The sequence below is a fragment of the Eucyclogobius newberryi genome, unplaced genomic scaffold (assembly GCF_026437365.1).
Source record: "Eucyclogobius newberryi isolate DKJ021-1_F unplaced genomic scaffold, fEucNew1.0.hap1 SCAF_3, whole genome shotgun sequence".
Classification (NCBI taxonomy): domain Eukaryota; kingdom Metazoa; phylum Chordata; class Actinopteri; order Gobiiformes; family Gobiidae; genus Eucyclogobius; species Eucyclogobius newberryi.
In genome coordinates this window covers 34,516,926-34,531,970 of record NW_027315945.1, presented here as the reverse complement: position 1 = coordinate 34,531,970, position 15,045 = coordinate 34,516,926, and the positions used below count along the sequence as shown (strand labels likewise).

At 38.3% G+C, this 15,045-nt stretch overlaps 2 protein-coding genes across 3 annotated transcripts in view; both read right to left on the bottom strand.

The window, feature by feature from the left end:
- Positions 1-119: 119 nt before the first annotated feature.
- Positions 120-6,208, bottom strand: ino80e (INO80 complex subunit E). 2 transcript variants are annotated; one of them, XM_072460434.1, is made up of 8 exons: positions 6,125-6,208; positions 5,788-5,870; positions 5,639-5,709; positions 5,518-5,570; positions 5,348-5,426; positions 3,707-3,821; positions 3,438-3,521; positions 134-1,236 (listed from the first exon to the last, which is right to left on the bottom strand). In XM_072460434.1, the coding sequence occupies exons 1-8, from the start codon at positions 6,150-6,152 to the stop codon at positions 1,039-1,041; spliced, it is 711 nt and encodes a 236-aa protein (XP_072316535.1). In that variant the 5' UTR covers positions 6,153-6,208; the 3' UTR covers positions 134-1,038. The 2 variants fall into 2 exon arrangements, with proteins under 2 accessions (XP_072316536.1, XP_072316535.1); XM_072460435.1 differs by lacking the exon at positions 3,438-3,521 and having other exon boundaries at positions 120-1,236.
- A 7,621-nt stretch (positions 6,209-13,829) lies between these two features.
- The window catches only part of LOC140373965 (uncharacterized), a 33,564-nt gene continuing 32,348 nt past the window's right edge, over positions 13,830-15,045 (bottom strand). The window contains exon 11 of the mRNA XM_072460722.1: positions 13,830-15,045. This exon is cut by the window's right edge and continues 554 nt beyond it. Coding sequence (XP_072316823.1) covers positions 14,922-15,045 — 124 coding nt within the window. The 3' untranslated portion in view covers positions 13,830-14,921.

Here is a 15,045-nt window from a genome sequence, read left to right as displayed (position 1 = left end):
CTTTAATCAAACCACAGTTCAGCTGTAAAAGTGCAACGTGTGTAAGATTGTATTAAAAACATATCCTGCTTTGTAAGTTGCAGCTGGAAAACAAACCATTTTAAGACTTTAATCATGTCATGTTAGGATTTATTTACATTCAAACATTATTTTCAATTTGAAATAAAAAGCATATGAACACGTGCGTTTTGAAATGAATAACATTTTAAGATTTGAAGTAGTGATCTGTTCTTCTGTATCTACCTCTGTATCTACCTGCGTTTCACCAATGAAATTTCCCCATGTGGGACAATAAAGGAATATCTTATCTTATCTTATCTTAGAACCCCAGTAATTCATTACTAGAAATACTCTAGAATAGATTGTACATAACATAATAGAGCCATATGTCAAATTTCATAAACATGACAATTTGAGTCTCAGATACGAGGTTTAACATGTTCAAATCAAGTAGAACTTTTACTGATCACATTTGTAATGTTGATTTTATTCTTAGCTATAAAAACATTGGACATGATGGACAAGTTATGTTGTCATTTTGTCTTTTACTTCTCAAGAAAGCAGAATGAGCCTCATGAGTCTTTCATTTGTGTTTCCAGTTTGAAAGGTGAAATCCAGTTTTGAAATCTTTGGCTCTCTCTGACCTGAGGTCACTGCCTAAAGCCCGGCTCCTGCACCAATCTAGCAATCCAGAGCTAGTGCAGCCTCTGCAGCTCAGTGACTCTGGAGCTGAACATGAGCCATGACAAATTGAGGCACAAACACTTGGATGAGTCTCAGCAGCTGAAGGCTCTGGACACAGGTCCAATTGTGATGGTTTTTCATGTTTGCTCAACAGTGAGCGCAGGTTACAGACGATTTATTTAAACTATTCAGAAAACAATGATTGAATTATTGTTGTATGAAGAAATAAAAATGTATTATTTCATTATTATGATCTTGACAGCTAATGTTTAAAAGGGGAAAGTGAAATGTCTTTACACAGTCGACACAGTGGCTCCACAAAGGAGAGCTCGTCTTCACTCGTGCACAAATACCTCACTCGTTTGGAATATCAATGACTAACTCTGCCTCGTCTCCCTCCCCACGGTCGTCATCGCCGCGGTCACTGTCTCCATCGCTGTCTCCGTCTTCTTCTGCCCCGTCTCCGCTCAGCATCTGCCGAGGGACCCAGCTGAAGGGGCCACTGGCAGCAGGCGAGGACCCGGGAGCCGAGGAGTAATTAGGAGCCACAACCTGCCACGGGAAATACAAAAGACGTGGTTCAAACTGTGACATCTCCAACATCCAAATCTGCTGGAATCAAGTGGGATACAGAATCATGTTGATGTTGGGACGTTTGCTAATTTCCTATGAACATTTATCGATCATCTGTTTTTCACCATCGCCCTTCGAGGCAACTGCTGTTGTGAATTGAATTGAATATTCAGATGCAGTACACACAAACGAATAGGCTGGCACAAAACTTTCATCCTATATGCAAAGATGATGTCAAAGTAACTTACTCTACACTGCCCGCTTGTGGTGCAGTTACTGAAGACAGGTTTTTACGATTGTCTAATGTTGACTTTATTTGGTGTATTTAAACCTGTTGTACATATAAATTAGTTTTACACCTATCGAGCAGGAATTTGTGGAGAAAATAATCTGTAGAAAATGACAGGAAGTGACATCACACCGGGGATACTGAGGTTTAGACACAACCTCTGCAGGTCCTTTTTAAAACTAAATATGTGCAGTGTTTGAATTGTTTGAATGAGTCATGTTATTTATTATATGTCAATCTCTACTTTTAAAAAGCATATAGCAGTGAATATAAATACTTATACGATATTGTAAGTGATGTCGGTGTAATCCCTAATTCGTCCAGGCGTGTTCCATAGTAGAAAAAGCTTCAGTTGTAGTCATCTGGACTCAGTTAGAAAAAATAGACGTTTCGACTCTCATCCAAGAGTCATTGTCAATAAAAGAATTTAGATCGAGAACTCCGATATTAATACTGTTCTGTGGTAAGACCCGCCCATTGGGCGGAGCCTTCCTGAAGTAGCAAGAGTTGTTTGTTTCAACAGAAACTCCCCCCTTGTATCTACCGAGCTAGCCTATTCAGAATCTTAATGGGCTATTAGAAACCTCTTTGTCTTTGTGAGACCCTGGCTCAACCACCCTGAGTACCTGATTAGCATCTAAATGTCCTGGTCCTGGTCCTCTACCTTTCCAGGGGTTCAGTATTCCATTATAGATACCAGGAAGATTGAATCTTAGCCCTCCATTTCTGTTTAAAGAAGGTCTTTCTTTTTTAACAAAAATAGCTTCCTTGACTCCTCTTTCAAACCATCTTTTCTCCTGCTTAAAACCTTCACCTCACCGTCTTCAAACGAGTGATTAGAGGCTTCAAGATGGAGATGCACGGCACTCTGAGGTCCTGAACTTGTATTTCTTCTGTGCTGATAAAGCCTCTTGTGTAGAGGCTGTTTAGTCTCACCTATGTAACGTTCTTTACAGCTTTCTTCACTGCATTGGATCGAATAAACTACATTGCTCTGTTTTTGGTGTCGGCAACTTGTCCTTAGGATGAACCAGTTTTTGTCTTAAAGTGTTTCCTGGTTTAAAATAAACAGGGACTTCGTGTTGTCTAAAAATTCTCTGCAGTTTTTCCGACAGGCCAGACACATAGGGATAGAAACACCCTTCCTTCTCTGTTCAGTTTCCCTTTTGTCCTGCTTCTTGGTTCTCTTCACTCTGTTGAGAGCCCAAGCGGGGTAACCACAGGCTGAGAGGTTCAATCTTCCTGGTATCTATAATGGAATACTGAACCCCTGGAAAGGTAGAGGACCAGGACAAGGACAACTAGATGCTAATCAGGTACTCAGGGTGGTTGAGCCAGGGTCTCACAAAGACAAAGAGGAGACTAATAGCCCATTAAAATTCTGAATAGGCTCGGTAGATACAAGGGGGGAGTTTCTGTTGAAACAAACAACTCTTTCTACTTCAGGAAGGCTCCTCCCAATGGGCGGGTCTTACCACAGAACAGTATTAATATCGGAGTTCTCGATCTAAATTCTTTTATTGACAATGACTCTTGGATGAGAGTCGAAACGTCTATTTTTTCTAACTGAGTCCAGATGACTACAACTGAAGCTTTTTCTACTATTGTAAGTGATGCATCTTTATTTTAATTAGTTATATTTACTGTCCTCCTTGTTAACCTTACCTCTTATTTTACTTTGCTGATGTAATAACTTTAAATGTTAAATACATATTATATTTGCAATGATAAAAAGTATCAAGTACATGTCAAAAAATACTAACATATCAAATATTAGCTGTGAGATGCCATAGGATGTAATGTGATGTGAACTTAAAGACACTAAACAAAACTGACTGTAACGTGAAGTGTGGATGGGTGAATTTTGTCGGGACCCGTCTTCCGCTCTCACCTTCTTATTTTTCGGCGCTTTTGTTTTTCTCTCTTTCTTCACTCGATCAGACGGCGGGGCCAAATACTCGGGTGGAAATGGCATCTACCGACGGTTCATGAACGTACACAAACGCATGAAAGAACACACAGAAAGACGTGCAAATGTAAAATGTCTGATGCATGACAGCGAAGAGATTAAAACATCAAATAAAACGTGACAAAAGTGTGAAGAAAAGATGGCGATGTGGTTGTTCTAGCTGAGGAACGGCGTGGAAAAGCTGGACTTACGGCGTTGAGGTAGGAGCCGGAGCCTGACGATTGCAGGGGATTCATACTGGATCGAGACAGCAGCGACAAATGGGGGGACGACGAGGGGAGACACGCGCCGGGGCTACTTCTGCGTCTGGAAAGAAATACAGATGAAACTCTTGTACTGAATGAGAAGTGCTAGAATCGACAAGCTGTGGGAGATATGTGGGGGGGGGGGGGAATCACAAGTGTCATTTTTGAGAATATTGGGTACCGTATTTCCCGGATTATAAATAGCATCTTTTTACATAGTTTTGGCAGTAAGACTTATATGTGATATTATTTGTTATTTTCAGACTGACAACCACAAGAGGGCGCTCTAGGCTCTAAGCGACGCAGAAGAAGAATCAGCACTTCCGCTACCTCTGGAGTTTGTAGAGTTGTTTAGAAGTGACACAGAGGAAGAAGAATTCAGTGGATTTAGTGATTTGGGGTAAAACTGATGCTTTGGTAAACTTGTTCATATGTTACGTTAACATACCAGACACTTACCACAGTTCTGTCTGTAGGTCATGTAGCTGAAGGTGTTAGCGTTAGCATACGTACACCTATTCACCATGTTCTCTAATCTATTATTTTTTTAAATTGCATTTCAAGATGAAATGTCTGTTCTTGGTCTTGGATTTTATCAAATAAATTTCCCCAAAAAAGCGACTTATACTCCAGTGCGATTTATAGATGTTTTTTTTCTTCATAATGCATTTTTTTGGCTGGTGCAACATATACTCCAGAGCGATTTATAATCCGGAAAATATGGCATACAATCTACATTTAGAACTGAAAAGGACGTCAAAAAGAGACAGAAACGTCTAGTTTAATCTCCCAAAGAAGGGAATAAAGGGATATTTCTGTGCTTTTTGTGGTTAATTGTATGGTCCCATCACATTTTGTGCAACACTTCCTTAAAGGCGGTATGGACGATTTTTCGGCGATTTGAGAACGCAGGCGGAAGTGCGCATGCGCACTCCCCCATGCGGACTGATACAACACACACGTGCGTTTGTTTATTAGCGCAACGGAGCGCATCGCTCGTCTCCCGTAGATTTCTGTCCACTTCTGCGTCAGCTCGAACTGTCTTTCTCCGTCTTCATTTTGCCCCGTACACTGAGGGAACTATATTATGATAGATCCATACGCTTAGGCACGCGGAAACGTGGGGACGAACCTGACGCGGCTGCAGGTGAGCGGTAGGTGCGTTTTATGATTGATACGTGGCAGGACAAATGATTTATCCACGCCACGAGGAAATATGATAAAAAATTTGCTGAAAAAAATCGCCCATACCACCTTTAACCAAGACTGGCTCATTTTAGCACATTCCCGATGCGTTGTTTCAATACCGCCTGAGTATTGTTGAAGATAATGCATTAAAGAAATAGATATTTATACATTTTTTTTGTCAATGTCACCCAACCCTACTCACCATAGCTTGTGTATCAACATATACATACCAACAATTCCAAACACTCCCGTTCTGAATCCCACTGTTAAAACAAGTCTAATGGAATTTATCTAATCCCCAATTCTTGCCTACATCAAAAAATAGATATAATTATACAACCGTAACTATAATAAAGACGTAACTATAATAAAGACGTAACTTCCACACCGGCAGCTTACTTTTTTGCCATGTCTCGTTCTCGCTCTCGTATAGGCGCTTCTCCTTCACTGTTTTCTGAGGAAACTGTGGCTTCGGAGTCTATAAACGGCACATCAATAGCACAATATGTTGTTCCAGGTTAGATGAAATAAATGATGTGAATAGCGTGAGATAATTTAACAGTATTTACCAGAGGAGTCTTCGTCGACCCGCTCATACTGCAATAGTCTGTCCAATAAGAAGCTGTGATAGAAAGAAAGAACATCTAAATACATATAAAACTGTAAATAAATAAATGCGTTAATGATAACCTTTTGTCTCTGGAAACCTTTAGTAGCTTTCTCTGTGCTCTCCTCAACTCCTCTTGAAAGCATTCTTGTTCCTGAGAGCAAAAGCAAAAGGTAAAGGATTAACTTCTAATGAATTAATTGAATTATATTGGAGAAGCTGGCATACTTACATAAACAAGAAACTTTAATTTTCGTTTAAGATTCTTATACTTCCGCTTGTAATCGACCTCTACATCCGCCTGTCCGTTAATTTCTGTAAAATTTCATGCAGTAATTATGTCGTTTTAAATTACAAAACTGTACTTAAGACAACTAAGGAGAGCGCTAACGTTAGACAAGGTGCTGCTAGCTGTTAGCTTGACTAGCATGCGACACTGCAGCTAAAATAACATGAACAAATGAAATACAAACACCAAGGTGGACACAGCTACACAAAAGCCAATCAACACACTACACATTTCTTCTCAAATAAAGTTGAAAAGTAAGTTTGATGCAGCGGTAACAAACCTCTCGTTTCATTCTGTCTGTGCGACATGTTTCTTGTTTACATCTGTGACGTAGTAATTCTGCGCCGGTCTGAGGGCGGTGCCAGAGTCTTTTTTTAAATTATTATTATTATTATTATTATTATTATTATTATTATTATTATTATTATTATTATTATTATTGTATTTTTTTTTTATTTTAATTTAATTTAAATTTAATTTTTTCTATTTTCTATATATATAATTGTATCAATTGCTTGCTGTGTATGTATATTGCTTTGCACAATAATATAAAAAAAATACTTGTTTATTTGTATTCAATGTTTATGGAAATTTAAGTTCAACTTGTTGAGTAAAAACGTTTGAACCCACTGCAATTGAAGTAACACATTCTGCATTCAAGGATGACTCAGGACTAGTTTGTACTCCAAGCCCACAAATAACAAAAATACGTGTAAAAAACATCTTAATGGACTTTTACCTTATTTTTAAAGTCCCTAAATCTCTTCTAAGTGATACTGACACCAGCTTTCAAAGGGAAATTGTCAAAATCCTTCTATAAATACTAAAACTACTGCTCGTCAGTCCCAACGCCACCTTTATTTACCAATTTACCCAAAAGCACGCAGGGTTTGAAATCAGATTAATCTTTGTGCAAACTTAAACACAGTGGATTAGAGTCATAAAGAGCTCCGCCATTTGTTTATGCTACAAACGTTTCAGAAACAGGGGAAATCAGCTTGAGAGATATTAATATATGAAAATATCAATCAATCAATACAATTCAGGCACATTGAGGAGTAAATACGTTGCATAGGCAGTTGTTTCACGGTTCCTTTTAATATTTAGTTGTTATTTTCTACAGTTGTGTAAAGAACTGCATGATCTAGTGCATTTTCCCCACTGTGAGACTGATGAAATACCACCTCGCATTGTCCTACAATATGATTTAACAACTGCATCATTACTTCACACCTTTGTATCGTTTCTTGCAGCACTTTTGGCGCCGGTTTACCTCTTGGCTCAGCGCGGATTCATGCTGCCAGATTCAGGCTCTGAATTATAGATGAGGAGGACCAGTGCAGAGAAGAGAACGTACAAAAGATGAACCACATGTCCTTAAGTGCAGAGAGAAGGAGAGCATTTTAAATGTATAAATAGCTGTGAGAGATGGTGGAGTGTTTGTTGTTGTTGTTTTTGAGGGGGAAAAGAGGATGATGCACAGTGGGATGCTGATGCACAGTGGGATGCTGATGCTGACTCCAGGGATGCGGGAGAGAGGAGCAGAAACGCTGACTCGCACCTTTGGAAAATAGTGCTTAACCGCGACATATGAACCTCAGCAGAACACAGACGGCGTCCTTCAGCTCACCGACGAGGGAAAACAACTGCGAGCTCACAGTTTCTGCTTTAGATTTATCGTCGGACAGCAAGGAAAGTTGTGCAGCAATCCATCTAAATCGGTCTGAATCCATCTGAATCTGTCTAAATGCAGTTCAAAGTGCAAAAGATACAGTGGATTACATCACAACACAAACAAACAAAAGCCCAACTAATCATTTTAGAAGTGATTTAAAAGAGAAAATGTGCAGATAATCATAAGCAAAACTAAACATTTTGAGAAAGTAACTGATATAAATGTGCGTTGTCCTTTTCCATCAGCAATATGACATTAAATTGAATTATTCTGGTGGTAAAGTTTTCAAATATACATAAAAATAAGGATGCACGGTCAGTTGTTTGTTTATTTAGATCCACATTAACATTAAGTGACATTTTAATTAGTCACTTTATCAAACTTAAAGTAGGTTGTTGTGCATAAAAATAGATAAAATGATTAATCATAAAAAGTGGAATTCTAAAGGATTTACTAAAGACACACTTGGAACTTACACAATACGTGTACATTTCATCATGCATTAAGTTTTGTGTTAAAGACTCAAATGATGAAAAATGAGGACAGTTGCCATAACAATTGATAATTTGGTGGAAAGTCCACAAACTGTTCACAAAATGTCACTTATTTACGGTTTAGAGGGCTGAAATCCATTGTATGAGTATTTTCCACGTGTATTTGTACCTTTGACGTGGGTGCATAGGTGTTTTTATTTGAGTTTGCATTTCCAGCTGATGCAAACAGTAATTATGAGCCCCCGCGTGATAAAAATACACTGAATATTGCTCCTCCTTCCCCCGAAGCTCCTCAGCCTTAAGCGACCGTCATTCTCTTAATGGATCCATATATTCTCAAATGGAAAGTCCCTGTCAATACACAGTCTCCTGTTCATTGTCTCCTCGGATCTATGTCCCAGGACCTCCATTAGTCTGACGCTGACTCAAGTGATGTGAGAATCCCCCCTGCACGTTTCCTCTCGTCCTCTTGTTAGAGAGAGGCTAGTTTTATGCTCTAGATCTCTGCTATATCAGTAAACAAAATGTCTCAAAAATGAAATCATGTTTTTGTGAAGAGTTGTTGCACCGTTTCTTATTTTGACAGAAAAATCCATATTTCTTAAAGCAGAAATATGACCTTATATTATTTTTTATATCCTTATACTTTTTGTAATTTTTTTTTTACAACTTATACTTATATTTATACTTATATTAATACTTATATTCCGGAGCGACTTATATGTGAAATTATTTGTTATTTTCACACTTGCAACCGCATTTCATACTCCAGTGCAACTTATATATGTTTTTTTCTTCTCTGTTATGCATTTTTTGGCTGGTGCGACTTATACTCCAGTGCGACTTATAGTCCGGAAAATACTGTAATTATTATCTATTTATTATAATAAAGCCCTGGGAAATATTTGTGACCACTATTTAAATGGACTATTTATCTATTTATTTATTTGTTTATGTATTTATTTATTTATTTATTTTTTTAATTGCATCATAATACTCAAAAAACTGCAAAAATGTCAAAGTTGTGGCTCTCATTTTCTAAAAAAAATATGATAAACTGTCAACATTTGTGCACTTTTTCTCTCCAGATTTGATTGAAAACAGTGAATAGTACTGGCCCCTGGGCTCCTGCTGAAGTGATTAGACATCGTGCTTGGCATCTGGGACACTTATAGAGCGTGTGGCGTAGAACTGCAGTCTGTAGTCGTCGCCGTGGTTTCACGTCACGTTATTGACACTCATTTGATCAACAGTGGACATTGATTGGCCGAACGCTCGACTTGCCGAGTCTTGAGCGAACGGAAAAATCAATTTCTCATTTAAATGTGGAGAGACAGAGACAGAGTGGAGCGAGAAGTCCTCACACTTCTGTTCAGGAGACGACGCGGCCATCTGTAAAGCGTTTAGTTAAATAATGATATTGATATTGAAGGAATTCATTATGTTTGTATTCGCTTAACAAAGAGGTGCTGTTATCTAACTGCAAATATACGATTGTTGTCAGTTCAAAGGAGTTAAAACTTTAATATAAGTTTGTAGAGCCGATCTCTACCAAACAGTGTCGGGAAGAACACTTTGAAAAGGCATTTAGTCACAGAAAAATGTAAATGTATTTGTAATGTATTCTATCAGAGTTCTGTATTCTGGATACTTTAAACATGCACATTGGGACTAAGCACTCCTGCCACGGACACAGTCAATGGATACGTTTGGAGAGCAGTTCGGGGGCAGGAAAAAATACATTTATTAAACATATATTATCAAATTTAAACATTTATGATACAAACTACACCTAAAATCAAGGACTGGACTGAAGACAAAAGAGTCTCTGTTTTCTACTTTTGTTTGTTTTGTTTGACATGTTTGACAAATGAATAAAATGACTAAAATTAAATAAAAAAATTAAATTTAAAATTTAAAAATAAAATGAAAAAAATAAAATGAAAAATAAAATAAGAAATGAAATGAAAAAAAAATAAAAAAATAAAAAATAAAATAAAGTGATTAACAAGTTAAATCAAAATGGGAAAAAGTCTTCAAAATGTTTCATACAGAAGCTGAAACCCATGACTAATAAACGCGAAATGCTCAACTCGACCAAATATACATTGAGCATTTTCATGTTAAATGTTAAAATGACAATATTTACCTCATTGTCGACTTTGTTTTGCAGTTACATGTCAGCGGTTGAATCGTTACTCAGGGGTGGAAAGAAACAAAGCACAAAAGTAACAGTACTGTACTTAAGTAGAGTTCACAGCAGACACTTTTCACATCTACTTTACAACCTTTTTAAAAACTGGACTGAAAAGTATGAAGTACTTTTCATTTGGTTTGAGGAATTATTTGAAGCACATTCAAGGTGAATTCTGTCCAAGTCCGACCTTTGAGCTGAAACAAGTATAAAAAAGAAATATTCGAAATGTATAAGAAATTGATTGAATTTCTGCTGTTTTTCACCAAAATCGCTACATTTAACGTTTAGAAAATGTGAAATTCTTTTACTTTATAGGCTTAAAGTCTATTTTTCAACAGGCACTTCAAAACCTTTACTTCAGTAGATTCTTGAATACTTTTGATACTTTTACTTGAATAATTTGCACAAACATAAGTACGCACGGTCGAGAAACAGAGACGACACAGGGGTCAACGTCGTAAATGTTTATTCCTACAGCAGTAATACCATAGATATGAAACGAGGAAAAACATCGTCTTTACAAAACAGTTGCATTTAGAGTGTAACAAAAAGGTCTACGGACGTAAACGGAAGGCCGACAGGACGCACTGTGCAAAACGCGCCCACTCCGAGGGACCCCGCCGCTGTGAGTGTTCGCCGCTCACATCGCCGCGACGACGCCGGGGAGACGCGCACCCAAGGGCCTCAGTTCAACCGGCCCGTCTGCTGCGGCGCAAAGGCTTTCACTTTTAAAACCAATGTGGAAATGTAGACTTTATATTAATCGTTTCGTTGTTTTTAGATAATCCAATTAAAATATGCATGTCAACATTTGTTTTTTCAGTGTCGTCACAGGCCTGTCTCAATAACTCAAGTATTATCAGTGGTGGAAAGCAACAAGTGACAAAAGTAAAAGTACTGTACATTTTTAGGCATTTGTACTTTATTTAGACTTTTTTTCTACATTTTTTAACAAGATTAAAAGAGAAAGTACTTTGTCTTTACTGTTTTTCCCTCTGCAATTACCTTTTAAACCGGCACTTTAGTACTTTTTTGCTCCTGTATCTGTACTTTTAGACTACATGTTTCACTAAAATGCAGCGAACACGATTATATTTCAGATTTTACTTAACATTTTGCCTGTTTGTCCCCATTTTGACCATTTTTATAAAGTTTATATATAATTGTACTTTCTGGTTGGACATGAGCAGCAAATGTGTCATAGGTAGAAGTAATTGCACAACTGTTACCTAGCAACCACACTGTAAACAAGAGCCAAAATCCATATAAATGACACGACAGTTACAATTTGACACACAATAATACCAAATAACACCTTTATTTTGGTGAATGATGGTTTAAATGCTCTGTGTTTTCAATGGCACGTCGCACATTGATGACATCACAGAGGGACTCGGCACTACTTCCTGTCATTTTAAACTCTTATTTTTCCAAATTTCTTCACAAACTGCAACTTAATCGAAGTAAAACTATGATAAATATTTACCACAGGTTCTGTCCCATCAAACTAAGTCATAATTAGAAAAACAGTAGAACTTCCACCACTGTTTCTTTTGATTTAGGAAAAGGTGTGAACTGTTTTGTGTCATTGTGTCAGAGCAGTGGCATAAAGTGATCTTATTATATATATATATATGTTTTAATTTTCTGCAACAGGCTACACCGCATTTCCAAATGTGTTATTGTGACAGGCCGATGGTCCAAATGCTCACCACAGATGGCCCGAGGGGATAAACTCTGCCCAATCTTTATTTATTACATTAAGCACCTTTGTTGAACTGATTATTACGTGCGAATCCTTTCTCAAACCTTCACCTTCCAACACTTCTCTCAAACGTGCACGCGGAGTAAAAAACAACAATGTCAAATAAGTTAAAACTGCTTGAAATAAGTCGTATTTATCGTGATTTTAGTCAGAAATAAGATTTGCCAAAGAAAAGTGTCAATTTGTACTTAAGAGAAAATATCTTCTATGGCAAAGTCAAAAGTGGAATAAATAAAATAAATAAAATAAATAAAATAAATAAAATAAATAAAATAAATAAAATAAATAAAATAAATAAAATAAATAAAATAAAATAAATAAAACGAGCATCAGAGGTGGAAAGAAACAAACTACAAAAGTAAAAGCACATTTTTAGCTATATCTTCTTTACCTCAAGTCATTTTTACTGTGGATACATTTTACATATCTGCACTCGTCTCTTTTAAGCAAATATTATGATGATTGTTAATGTTTCTGTCTGTTGAATGCATCTTTCTCTGTCACGTAAAGCACTTTGAATTACTTTGTGTACGGATCGTTCTCGACAAATAAACCTGTCAGGACTTACACTCACGAGCAGGCATCTCCACTTTCTAAATGTTTACTTTTTAGCATATTTACGGTAACATCTGACCTACATTTTCCCCCAGAGTTAATTGAGGAAACAAAATTGAGCTACATATAAGACCAAGAAAAGTGCATCCAATGTCCAATAACCAGGACAATTTTAGATCATAATTTGACTCTTTGACTCTAAAAGTTCTCAAAATCATTGCTTTTACTCAACAAAATGGAGTCCTTCTTCCACCACCGACGAGCGCTCCAATCACCCAATCGCTGTCGCCTCAATCCTAGCAATTTTAACTTATTTAATATCATTTTTCCCGACGCGACGCTTCTCAAACTCTTACGCATTTCCCTCCCCGACCGCACTCTTCGGCGAGGGGTGCAAACTGCGGCCCGCCCCGCTACAAAAGGTGCCACAGTGTCCACTTCGACGACAGACATAGAGCTTCCGGAACATTCGAGGCACTAAAACGAACACGTGAACCACTCGAAAAAACCTCACGACACAAACGGACACGGCGCGGGTGTTTTTTTTTTGTTTTGTTTTGTTTTTCAGCACAATCACACTGGACGAATCGCTTCACACGGCGAGAGGCGGTAGCTAAAGCAGGCACACGGAGACTTGCACTTGGGAGATGAGCCGCGAGTATACTAAGGAACGCTTAAGAGACGCACACACTGAGATCACACGCACTTCGGGAGACGCACGGGGCCGAGTATAAGTACGGCGCCGCCCCTCTGTCGGGAGGAGGGATGGCGGGACACACGGGGACGACGCGTGAAGAGGCTGAGTGAGCGTAGGGGTGGGCAATAACAGGGAAAAGCGAGATTTCTTTGGGGGAATTTGATGGTTGGTCGCTTGGCAAATCCGTCTACGATGTGCTAGAATGTGTCAGGTGAAGTTTGAGTGTCGCACGGACGATGAATGACGGTGAATGGACTGAGAAACCAACCGGAAAAAGGGCAGAAATATCACTTTTTGGAGGGATTAAATGGCTGTTATGACAAAGACGATATTCATTCATGTTCTACCGCTTGTGCCCTTTAGGGGGCGCGGGAGACTTGAGCATGTCCCAGTGACTTTGGGCCTTAAAGACGATATTTTTGATCTTAAAACAGCCATTTATTTGAGATATTAAACAGTTTATTGCCCACCTCTGTAAATGATTTGAAAGGATGTCGACAGAAAACATGAGCTTGTTGCTTTTATCACATTTGGTTCTGAAATAAGTTCTTATGTGCAATGTGCGAGGAGCTATATTTGTGTACTTAGACGTAGGCGAGATATTGTAGATTTTTATGTTTATTATAAATATTTTATATACAACCATACAGTATACTCATTCAGCCATAAGGGTTAGACTGCCAAGCACATGCACTATTTACACCACTACCATTTGCGTTACACTGTGGGCTTTATATTTCCATTTATTGAAATCCTCTTTTGTTTTTTCTGCTCTTTTTTGCACATCTTCTTGTGTCAGTGTCACGTTTGTGGGGTTAGATACAGGAACCCTTAAAATCTCCCCAGGATAAGAAAGTGTGGAGATAAACGTGTGCAAAATGTGACGATAAAAGTGTTTCTTTTGCAATGATTTGAATAAGCTTTTCCAATATTTCCTTCTTCTTTAACTGTTTGAACTTAGTTATGACTGTTGGTGGCTTTCAGAGCAAGCTGTAGGTTCATTATTTACACATGAGATGCCTGATGGAACATAACACACCCTCTCCAGGCTCGATTTATCCTTTACCTTTGAACAGCAAAGGCCTTTCATGGACCAAAGTATTTTTAGATTTACGAGCTCATGTGACACGTGAGGAAGGAAAATGTCTTAATTTCTGACATCTTTAGACATCTTCTACATTCCATACTTGATAAATGACGTTAATGTAAACTCTGGATGATTTTATGTGCTATAATGTGTCAATCATCAGAGCAAAGTGCTATGTGGCATGTGACTTCTACATGAAAAGATGTGTTATCTTCGTTTAGTCCACACACTACAACACTAATTAGTACGTTATGGTCGATACATTATCCCAGTCAAAAATTTAGCAAAATTCGGTCAACTACTAGCTATGTTATCGTATTAGAAAATGTTAATTTGGAACATTTTAGTCGTAAACGCTGCAAAATACTAGTTTGCAGTTTGGCAGTTAATCACTAAAGGTAACACAGGTGATTTAGTTGTGATATTAGCACTTGGTTAAGTCCCTATGGTCACGTGGTACATTATGAATGATTCTTATCTGCTAAAAGTAATGCAATGCGACAGCTCTAAGTGGCAGTCCTCACCCAGGTCCAGGCGATTGTTCCTGGGGTTCGATTGTCTACAGTGAAGCAATGAAGAAAAAGAAAGTGTTCAGTGGCTGCAGTTTTCAGATGCTCGTGGTGGTGGCGGACGCGGCGGCCACGGGGGCCTCCGCTTTCGCATCCACCGCGGCGCCGCTCGACTCCGGGGCTTTGGGGGCGACCGCCTTGGGTGTCGAGCCAAAGCTGGCT

Bases quoted from the DNA above. Each gene is read 5' to 3' on its own strand.
- ino80e (XM_072460434.1), bottom strand. From the start codon at position 6,152: ATGTCGCACAGACAGAATGAAACGAGAG. The intron at 5,427-5,517 runs GTAAATACTGTT...TGCCGTTTATAG, and splicing joins GGTCGACGAAGACTCCTCTG to ACTCCGAAGCCACAGTTTCC. The intron at 3,522-3,706 runs GTAAGTCCAGCT...AACCGTCGGTAG, and splicing joins CCGGCTCCTACCTCAACGCC to ATGCCATTTCCACCCGAGTA.